We start from the raw sequence: 11,665 nt of genomic DNA, 5'->3' as shown, positions 1-11,665 counted from the left end.
CCCCCTCTCCTCTCCACAGAGGAAGTGGAGAGCCGGTAGACAGCCTTGCAAGCTGACTGATGTTTCAAAGTTACTTCAATCTGTACCCAAAGGGCCTAAATAAAAAAGCAGCTCTGTTCTCAGATAAATCATGTTTCACTTCCTTAGAGGACACATTAATGAAGCAGATCAGCTGTAGTGCGATGTGTCGGGCAGGATGTGTCCTGATCCTGCAGGTCAATGGGTGATGTGTTCTCTGCTCACAGAGAAATGCCCCAGAGATTGCCTGAGGCACGTTTCTGTAAGATGGAAAAAAGCCAGGCAGGTGCTCTCAGGATTTGAGGGGCCTCAATTTGTGTGGATATTCCCAGGGCACCCAGGATCAGGCCCCTCAAGCCTCAGGAGCACATACCCAGGGCAGCTGGAGAGCACAGGCAGCTCTGAACTTATTACACTCTCTTGCCATAAACCTAACAGATGTCTGCCATAATGAAATAGCACAACTTAATACCATTTATGTCACAGCCACAAATTTGGGGCATTTATGGTATGACAAGGTATATGGACATCTGTTTGCTTGGCCTGTGTGCCACCATAAAAATTATTATGGCAATACAAAGGAAACATCTGTTTCCACCCTCAGTTACTCAAGTTTCACTTCCTTGGTATCTAATGATGCAAGCCCACCAGTTCTCCACTCAGCCATAGCATCCAGGAAACAAAGTTGCTAAGCACTGAACTTTCAATATAACATTTTAAAAAGACCTTTTTGGACTTTCTTTATCAACCATAAAGAAGCCAGAGATCTCATCTGTATTTGTTTCTTCTACCTCCATCTTTAACAATATGGCTTGAAATACTGCAATACGTACCAAATACAATACTGCTCAGCTAACAGAGGAAAATCATTTCTGTCAAGCAAAAGAATTTTGTTGGCTTCCTGAATCAGCAAATAAAATAGGTTTGGTCATTTCTAATATAGGAACAACTATTCAAAACCTGATATGCAGGGAGCCTGATGCTTCTATTTCCTAGATTTTCCGAAGGACATTAACAGATTTGGCAGGCAAAACCATAAAGCACAGCCAGTCTGAGGAGGCCTGGCGCCAAAAAAATGTATTGGCACTAAAGTTTATGGATAAAGCTTTTGCCATTTCTGCTTGGCTTAAACTAGCACACTGAATTGCTCTCTTACCTTCACCATCAATCGAACAGCAGATTAGCTGGGTGTTACCATCCATTCTGTAATCCCCCTCCACAACTCCAGCAATTGAGGATGCAAAGTTGTCCTTAAAGATGACTTCCCCAGTTCGGTCACTGCGTGCATCAACCTGGAATACAGAACATTCCCAAGACACCGCATGAAGAAGATGAAAACTAACTTCACAGTATAAATTATGCAGTGCTCCAGGACATTAACTTATGAAGCCTGCTGCATTCATGGAACTACAGTTGAACATTATTAGATTAAGAAAATCCTACCAAAAATTAAACAACTAAATGCAATCTAAATGTAGTCAAGTTAAAAAAAGAACTGCTCCTCAGAAAGGCTTTCCCATGAGAAAAATAAAAGCTAGAGGAAAAGGAAGGGGAATCACAAGCCTGTGCTGCTCTTGAAGCTACAATGACAGGACTAAATAATAAATAACCACCTTCAAGCAACATTTACAGTGTCCAATCTTATCTGTAGTCTTTGTCTGATGAAGTGCATTAGTTTTATGCACAACCATTGTGAACTTTAATCACCTTTCATTGGAGGTGAGTATGGGCTCTGTGCAGCTCTGCTCTTTCAGCGTTCAGAACACAGCAGTTCCTCAACAACCAGGAAGGACCCTTAAATGACAGAGACTGGAGAAAATAGTAGTGTGTAGAGGTTTCCTATACAACAAGGCTGTATTGAGACCAGAAGCCCCTTACCAGGGGTTCTACTGAATCCTGGAGCACTAGGTTTCTAGCTCAGAGGTGAATTAGATTAGATAACCCCAAGAACCTGAAAGGATATTGTGTGGAAGGAGTGCTGATTTACAAGAAAACACTAGCAAATGGTGTCCACAGGAGACATGGCAGGAAGATCAACCATTTCTGGCAAACAGCAATGCTAAGAAACAGTGTTGCAAGAGAACAGAATTCAGTTTTATGCAACACTGCATTACCTAACTGATGAATTTATTAAACCATGGTAATACTATTTTCATAATTACTAGTGAAGCTCCCTTCCAATTGCCTAATAAGTTTCCTTTCTTAGGAGTTTTTAAGAACATCCAGGATACCTGGAAGAATACTACTAGGATGTGCTCAACACATAAACCTGGAAGAAGAAATGAAAGAAGAATCTCAAAAAAACTGAAATGTCATAACATCTTTGCTACCATACCTTACCAATCAATTTTGAATTAAACAGAGGAAGGAATTTTTCTGTAATCAACTTGCATCTGACACTAGATTCATCAGCTAAGACAGGGTTGTTGTAACATTTTTTTCAGATCTTAATTGATAATAGCCTTTTGAATGATTTGCCTGTTTAACCTTGTACAATAAAACAGCTTTGTTCAAATAAAAATCTCCTGTTTTACAGCTATATATTCTCTTTTCATTCAAACTCACCTTCCCATTAGACCATCCAGTGATAAGTTCACACACTCCATCAGAATTAAGGTCAAATGCATGTATGCTCATTGCATGATTTTTAGACTGGGAAAAAAACAAAGAATTATTAAGCTACTCTTTTTTACCAGAAGGTCTTGAAACATGTAGGGCACTTAAGTATAGATTACATACAGATGCAACCAGATGTCTCTTAACAGGGTCAGGGCATCCCTATCCATAAGTCTCCGAAATCTCAGTGTTTGCATTTCACACACAGGCCCATTCTCTCCAAGGACCCTCTCTGTCCCTCTGATGTTTCTATCCCAAGGGATTATCAGGCCTCTCCTCCCACAAATACAGTGGAACATGCAAAAGACTGAAGCTACAGCTTCAGATTTATAAATCTTCTCTGTAAATGAGGAATCCCTTTAGTACAAAATCAAATCTCCATAATGTTGTGTAATATAATTGCTGCTCTAGTCAGCATCATTAAGAAAATTTAGGAAGATCATTTTGTGGTCCTATATCTTAGGCTGTGGATAGACAACAATGGTAAATGGGAAAGCCCCACTGCTTTAAACATTTACTATATTTTCTCATACATAATATGCACCTTTCCCCCCTAAAATCAGCCCCCCAAAACTAGGGTGCATGTTTTAATTGGAGAAGTTGTTTTTCTCATTCAAAAAAAAAGCAAGCCTGGAGACACTGTAAAGGCCATGCAGCTGCCAAGATGATAAAGCCCTCTCATAGCCATAGCTATTGAACGCTGTTGCTTGTGCCTGAAGCAGCAAGTTTGCTGTTGGTAGGATCTTGATGAGGCCTGTGATATGGAAATGACACTTAACTTACAAGAACTTATAAGGAGAACTACTTATAGTAAAGAACTAAGTCTTGCTACTGGCTTTTGCAAAGGCCTGGGGAACATGGAGCATCAAGGACATGCAACATCCTAGGAGACAATGGAAATGAGGCAGCTGACACCAGGAACTTCTCAGTGCCACACTTCCTATGTTCCCAGGAAGACTTACTTTGTCATGCACCAGGCCATGATTGGAAAAATCTTTTCTTTTCTACATTCTGCCTTCCAAAAACAAGGTGTGTGTTTTATATGGAGATGTGTAGTATGCAAGGAAATATGATAAACCCAGTCTGTTAAAAGCACCTGAAAACATATTGTACAAGGAAGACTCCTGTCCTGCTCTCTGAAGAATGGACAAAATGATTTTACAGGCATTAACATGTCTTCCATGAACAGAACAGCAAACAGCACTGCTGTAGTTACCAGACACAACATATCTAACAAACACTATGTAAAATGAGTGTACCTCTGAGATATCAGAAAACTATATAGCTTAAGGCATTATGCAGTTGTGAACTCAAAATCTTCCTTATGTCTATATCCCGAACACAAGGGCCAATAACCACAGCTCCATCAGTGCAAGTTACCTGATATTAATTTTATATGTATACTCATGATTGAGACACAATTAGAAAAACAGTTTGCATAAAACACCTCAACTGAGACTTTCAAAGCCACCCAATGGGATTTAGATGCCCAATTCCTGATCACTGTAATGCTAACTGGGTGTCCAAATTCCCTTTGTGAGTCTCAAAACTCTCAGCTCTAATATTCTGATTTCTCTCTTCAGTACAGATTTGATTGTACTAACTTTAATCCTCCAGTAGCGAGCTGTTTTATCATAGACTCCTACTGTGCCATTAGAAAGAGCATAGCCAAACCGACTGCCATACATGGGACTAAGCGCAGTAATGGTCTGAAAAAGAGAAAATGTATGAGTTATAACATCTCTATTTCTGTAGCTTAAAGTAACAGACAATAGAATATGTGCCATTTCTGTATTGTATTAGACCTATTTATGTTAAAACTAACAGCGTAAGCTACAACGAACTGGGGATAACATCTCTCCTCAAAGAGCATTAAAATATTTTAATAGTTATGAAAAAAAATTGTTTAAAATCACTAAGTGCCCATCCTTATAACACCTACTCACCCACATGAAGTAGTTTAACTGACATTAATGGAACTACATGTGAAAACACAGATCAAACTCTTCAGTTGTGTCTACACCACGGTTCGGGGGTGGGGGGAGGGAATCTGAGTGGGAGCACAAGCAAAGTCATATGGCCACAGTGTTTTTTAATGCGTCTTTAATACCAGCTCTGATCAGAGGAAATGCTGGTTGCTGTGTCTTCCTGGTCCACACTACCAGGCCAAGAGTACCAACTGTGGCAGAACCACAACAGTGGGAACTTTTTGCAGAAATCCCTAGCATTAAACCAGCGGGACTAAACAAAAGTTTAACTGTTTGTGGGACTGAGCTCCTTCTGGGACACGATCACCAGTGAACATCTATAGCACAATGCTCTTTTATTATTTCTGTAAGTGGCAGAAACAGGGAGGGACCGAAAGTAACCATAACTCTTCCATAACTTACCCTCTGTCCTGCCTACTCCTGAAACCTAGATTCCCCACTCCAAATGGCAGCTGTTCGAGCAGCCCTTCAATGCAAATGAAACATGTTCTGCAATCGCCTGAACTTATATATTCACAGGTCACAAGCCCAGAAGGCTTGTGATCATGTTATCTGGCTTCCTGCATCATACAGGTTGCAGGAATTCAATCTTGACTTAAAAACCACCAGTGATGAGATACATATTGCAACCCTTGGCAGTTGTTTAAAGTGATTAATTGCCTTCCCTGTTAAAAATATGAGCCTTATGTTGACCCTGAATTAATCTGCCTTCCATTTCTAGTCACTGGAATCTTGTAACACCCTCTGCTTAATGGGGGGAGCCTTGTATCATCACACCTCTTCCCCATGTAACTACTGATGGACTGATCAAATTCTCCCCTTAACCTTTTCTCAGATCAAGCTCTTTGAGTCTTTCACTAAAAGGTATTTTTTCCAATTCTTTTAATCAACCATTCTCATGGATCTTTTCTGAATACTCTCTAATTTATCAACATCCCCCAAACTGTGACCATAAGACCAGATGCCATATTCCAGTAGTGACCACACCAGTGATACATATGGAAAAAATATAGCCTGTCTACTACTACCCCTCTTCCTTTTTATGCATTTGAAGATCCCATAAGCACCATTAGTTACAGCACTGTCAACATGCTAATTGTTGGTCACTGAGGATCCCAAATATTACTAACCCTGCCAAAAAATCCCCAAGACCTGAAAGTCATTTTAAAATGGAATGTTATGTATAAAACCAAAGATACTGCATGAAATGTATCTTCCTTAAAAGAAGAAGATTAAATTAGTTCTGTAAAACAGGAGTGGCCAACCTGCACAAGTGGGTGTCACAACTGGCATAGGCAGCCTCTGTGTGTGGCATGCAACAGACCAGGAAGGGGACACAAAGCACAGCGACAGATAGGGCAGGGAGTAGAAAGCAAAGCACATAATTAGGAAGCATAGGGTAGGGAGCAGAAAGCTGAGCAGCAGACTAAGAGAAAATGATCAAAGTGGCACTCGGGGAGCCTACAGGGCTAATTTGTGGCACACCTGCCAAAAAGGATAGCCCCACAGCTCTAAAATGACAAGACAACAACTCTCAAGGAATCTCTGTGTGTGGCTTTAAAATATGAGTCAGGTGTGGTTATGACATAAATCACATATGAGCTTGATATACTGTTAGCCCTGTACAACTTCCATCTAACCACATATCACTCTGCCCAGATTACAGGGTACAGAGAGTTTAAAATATTCCAGGGCAGGATACCCTGTTAAATTTAGATCCTAGTTATTAGAGCAACTCCACCCTCATCATCTTTAGCTTTAAGCTCTCTGGCAAGTGGTTTAGTAACTAAGCCTTTCATCCCAAGCTTCAGCAGTGAGCTTCCTCTCTCAAACCTCTGTCAACCTTGAAGGGAAGGCAGAGAACTCATCCATAAGATGTTTGGTGGTTCTCTGCACTACGAGCAGATCCTCCTCTCCCACTAGAATAAGGAGTGCCACTCCCATCACTATTTTCTGCTCACATACCCTCCCCCCATCCCCACCCCTTAATCTTTGCTTACCACAACTTTCACTTGGGCCTTGTCTCTGCTACAGGTACAGCCATGTACACCCAACCTCTATAAGTTCTCAAAGAGGATAGCTAATGGCTCCAAAATTACCTTGACCAATTCCTGGGGCGTATCCCATCCAGCCATGCCAATTTAAAAGCATTTAGCTTCTCTAAATCCCTAACATTCCTCCACTACTCTAAACTGTTTGTCTCCTTTCCCATCTTTGTTGCTAGCTGTACCCATCATCTGGTGGCTGCCCCTATCTGTGAAGAGTGAAATAAAAAATGAATTAAATACTTCAGTCTTCTCTGCATCCATAACTCAATTGCCTTCTGCATTCAGTAAAGGACCTACACATTCTCAGGTCTTCCTGATACTTTTGACATTTTTGTAGAATCCTATTTTACTGCCTTTTATGTCCCTTGCCAGCTGCATCTGATGTTGTGCCTTGGCCTTCCTAATTTTCTCCCTGCATCCCCATATTATACTTGTATATTCTTCCCTAGTACTATGGCCAAATTTTCACTTTTTGTAGGATTCCTTTTTAAGTTCCAAGCTCATTGAAGAGCTTGCTGTCTAGCCAAACTCATCTCCTGCTGCACTTCCCATTCTTCCACATCAGGATAGCTTGCTCCTGCGCCCTTAATAGGATCTCCTTAAAGTACAGCCAGCTCTCCTGGACTCCTTTTAGACTCCTGGATCTGCCTCCTAGGGGATCCTACCCACCAATTTCCTGACTTCAGTGTCCTTATTCTGCTGCTCTTCTTTCCTTCCTCCCCTTAGGATCCTGAACTCCATCATTTTGTGATTGCTGTCACCCAAGTTACCCTCCACCTTCAAATTCTGTTTATCTGACCTAGTTACAAACAAGTTGTCATCTTACCCCAGCGGTATTTCCTGCTCAAGTGCAGGGGGTCTGGACCCAATAATCTGCAAGGTCCCTTCCAGGCCCTAACAACTATGAAACTACAAGTTGCAGCTTTGTCCTAATAATATTCTTTAAATACTACAATTACATGTCATCTGCTTTTCTGCACGCACATGCTGCTTGATCATGTTTGTATCAATGTATTCTAGGAAAATCTGTGCCAGGATCAGAGGGTACCAACATAAACAAAGAAAACAGTTTGAGTATGTAATTATGGAATTTCTTGCACTTAAGTATTGGAACTGGCTTCATGAACAAGGCCTGCCCTTTAACAATCTGAAGAGTTTCTGAGAGAGGGAAATACTGCAATAGAACAAATTCTGTTCTTTACAGCTTCTGACTGCGGCTTTCCATCAAATCAACCTCCTCAGTAACTTCCATCAGCCTTGATTAAGAGCCCAAATTTTCTGATAGATAAGAGTTACTTTAAAATGTGGTATTTTATCTGTAAATAGGGAAAAAAAATCCTAATCCAGGCACTTAAATTCATTAACTGTAACTGTTAGAGTGCTAGCAGGATAGCTATAAAATTAAATCATTACAGTAACTGTAAACTATTTCATAACTATAAATCAGTGTAGATTTACAGTAGGCAAATAACTGTACCCATCTGAAATTTTTAAAAATGTTGGTTAGAAATCATTTACCTCTGTTTCTGACATTTCTGCTACTATCTCATCTTCTTTAAAAACTCTGATATCAAAATCTTCAGACCCAACAAGAAGCTGGGAAGGGAAAAAATAATCTTAAAATAGACCACAGGAAAAAAAAATACACACGTCTAGTAGTCCAGAGGCAGGCAAGAAGCTTCTACTGAGTTTTTGAGCAAACAATATTCTAGATCCCAACTTTAGGATTGCTTAATCATGGTATGAAAGATTTATAAATTAATCTGGGATCAATAGGTTTCCCTATGAATATGCAATGGAAACTCCACTTTTTCCAGGTACAGTAAAATCTTTGTTATCCGGCATCCCTGGGGCAAGGGGATTACTGGTTATGTAACAATTCCAGTTATCTGAAATAACCCGGCAGGGGGTTTCAGATAATGCAGAGCAGGGGCACGGAGGGGGTGGCAGTGGTCACATGCAGGCTGGCAGGAGTGCAGGGTGGTGCACTCCTGCAGCAGCGGCCACCGCATGCAAGCTTTCCCCCGCATCCAGCAAGTTAGCCAGAAATTCTGGCTAACAGAATTTCGCTGGAATTAAACACTGGACAACAAAGATGTTACTGTATTAGTCTCACGGTCTAGATTCTAAGAAAATGTTTTGAAATATACAAGGTAAGGAAGAGGAAATGCAAGTTGGCACCTTGTCTCACTAGTAGCCATAGCTTCACACCTTAAGAAATTATATCCTCTATGTTGGGGTAGAGGACCTGAAATCCTAGTTTAAAATTCCATGTGGATTCAAACAGACCACAACCTGAATCATGAGACACAAGTCAAGATGTTTTAAACCAATCCACTCTCTTATTTAATCAACTGCTTTACTTGTACTCCAGCCCTCTTAATGCCAGAAAATAAGGCAGAGGGGAAGTGATGAAACTGGCTGTGACACTAATCCTGCTGATAGATCTTTTCAGTGAACTCTCATGTAGGTGAAGGATCTGCATCACTATATATGCTGCAAATCAACATGAAACTCCTATAAAGTGGTGTTCAGATGTCAATGGCACAAGTGAGGTCTTTCGGATGCTATAAATGATCTTCCAGGTACTGAGAAAGAAAAGACAAGTAATAATTATAAAATTCAAACAGCACTAAAACAGACATACAGAAAATAAAATTATTGTGATGACTTAACAGTGTACACACACACACACACCAGTGAAGGCCAAACTTAGGCAGTCATCCCACAAGGTAAGCCCTACACTCTCCCTGAGTGTCATTCCAACCCCTTCCCCCTACCCAATTTGCTGCTCTGCTTTATGCTCCTTTCCCCAGTCTGTCCCAAGCCACACACAGAGGCTGCATGTGCTACTTGTGACACACATGATGTAGTTTGGCCACCCCTGATATGTACCCTCAATTGAATACAAGAAGACATGTTTTACTTTGCAAGTCATGTTTAAAGCCCGGATCCTGCAATTAATAACATGGAACTAACTCCACAGTCATGTGAAACCTCATATATTGTAAATCGCAGCATCAAAACTGGAAAGATTTTCTTACTCTTGCCTTATAGTTTCTTATCAACAAGAAGCTTATAAAATTATTTCCAAAATCAGACCAATTAATTTAGTCTACATTGGAAACAAAGTATTTTAATTGGGTTTGACAACAGAGTTGTTCTTGATTCAGACAATCACAAATGAAATTATTTTTCAGGAGCCAACTGTTTTGCCATTTAGAATTTTTATATATCTCTCAATTGCCAGGGGTCCAACAATCTGACCGATGTATGCATTTCTTCTGGTATAATTTTAAATATATTTAATTTATATATATAATAATATAATATACTATTGATAGTAGTTTACTCCAGTTCACGCTGCTCCGGCATTTATTACTTTACATTAATTGCACACAGATGCACCTAGTGATCATCATATCAAAAGCAAGGCTTCAGTGCTATAAAGACTAATAATATATGTGCTTAACTTTACATTATGTGTAGACCTCATGAAGTCAATGGGACTGTGTATAGATCTCTGAAGAATTGGGGCCTGAAAGAAAGATCTATACTCTTTCAGAAGAGTTCACTTTACCCAGCAACATAAAAAAAAAATTCAAAATATGATAATACTGATATTTTCATTCAGCAACAACAACAAAAATCACTGCTAGACAACAAGACAATTGAAGTCACACAGGAACCATCTGCCACAAACAAACCTCATTTTTTCCATCACCATCAAAGTCGCACAATGCTAATGAACGAACATTGTCTCCTGTAACCTAAAATTAAAAGGATGAAGTCATTAATATTTATCCTGGCTTAGCCTATGACAAGTTTTTTTATGAACGTAATGGCCAGAAAACAAAGAATCTACTTAAATCATGTTCATCCAGTTGTTGGGTAGTTGCAAAAATGTATGATTTATCATGGATCTTAAATTAAATTAAGGAAGATTTGAGCTATTAAACAATTAAATGAATATTTATTACATTAAACACCAAAGGGAGTTTAATCTATTGGAAAAAAAAATCATGGAGTAGCATCAAGAGACCTGTGCATGTCCTTACCGTCCAAAATAGATCATTTCCTTCATGATCAAAGCCTTGCAGAGCACAATTTCCACCAATAATGGCAAGAGGAGATGAAATATCTCCTAGCATTCCAAGCACTGCTGCATTAGCACCATCTGAAATCTACAGAGATATATTAAAAGAATAGATATGTAGCAAAGACTCAGCTAGATATATATGCACATAATACATGCAGCACATTCATCTATTTTGCAATGGTACAGAAGTTTGAGTTGCTATAAAATATTTATAACCAAAAAGATATGAACAAATAAATGACCAGAAAGTAAATGCAATGTAAGTAGTCAACTGCAAATTACAAATGTCTACAAGAAAACCCATACTGTCCTTAGTTATACATGGCTAAGTAAGGCCAGTAGGTCACATCCATGAGGTCATGACAACAACAAAAAAAAGAAGAAACATTTACACACCATGTCAGATCTTCACAACCCACAAACCACAAGTCCTGAAGGTATTCTCAGAGAACTGGCTTTGTCAGTGTCCATTATAGTGGACCAACAGTAAGTGATGTGTATTTTAAACTTTTATTGTTCTCACACCCAAAACAGCATGAGGCACTTCACAGTAACAGAGGCATGCTCATTGCCTTAAAGACTCTACACACTCTAAAGACCCAGTTCTGTAACAAGATGTGTACAGATGCTTCTTTTCATATTCAGCAACCTGTGGATTCAAAGGAATTTGTGCAAACCAGTGCTTCCATTCACACACTTCTCTCTAAGGAAGGGAGGTGCCACACTGATTTTGTAATGAAATCCACCCAAATTAACCTCTTTGTCTATAAAGACACCATTCCAGAAGCCTAACTATAAAATAAGCAACAATAACTGACAATAATAATTTATCAAGGATTGGGGGAGGGAAGGGGGAAACAAGTTATTATTTAATACTGTGCCTTTTAAAATTTTCT

General features: G+C 39.5%; 1 protein-coding gene across 2 annotated transcripts in view; it reads right to left on the bottom strand.

Annotated features, from left to right (window-relative positions):
• The window catches only part of BBS2 (Bardet-Biedl syndrome 2), a 25,671-nt gene that overhangs the window by 13,072 nt on the left and 934 nt on the right, over positions 1–11,665 (bottom strand). The window contains exons 2-7 of one of the 2 annotated variants that reach the window (XM_025212690.1): positions 10,729–10,854; positions 10,378–10,440; positions 8,189–8,266; positions 4,239–4,343; positions 2,584–2,670; positions 1,175–1,310 (exon numbers count right to left, since the gene is read on the bottom strand). In XM_025212690.1, the coding sequence (XP_025068475.1) occupies positions 1,175–1,310; positions 2,584–2,670; positions 4,239–4,343; positions 8,189–8,266; positions 10,378–10,440; positions 10,729–10,854 (595 nt within the window). The remainder of the gene's footprint in view (positions 1–1,174; positions 1,311–2,583; positions 2,671–4,238; positions 4,344–8,188; positions 8,267–10,377; positions 10,441–10,728; positions 10,855–11,665) is intronic. The other variant, XM_025212691.1, reaches the window with a different exon arrangement.

This window comes from Alligator sinensis, unplaced genomic scaffold (assembly GCF_000455745.1).
Source record: "Alligator sinensis unplaced genomic scaffold, ASM45574v1 scaffold1000_1, whole genome shotgun sequence".
In the NCBI taxonomy this organism is placed as follows: domain Eukaryota; kingdom Metazoa; phylum Chordata; order Crocodylia; family Alligatoridae; genus Alligator; species Alligator sinensis.
The sequence above is the reverse complement of the archived record's forward strand: the minus strand, read 5'-3'. Positions and strand labels throughout refer to the sequence as shown.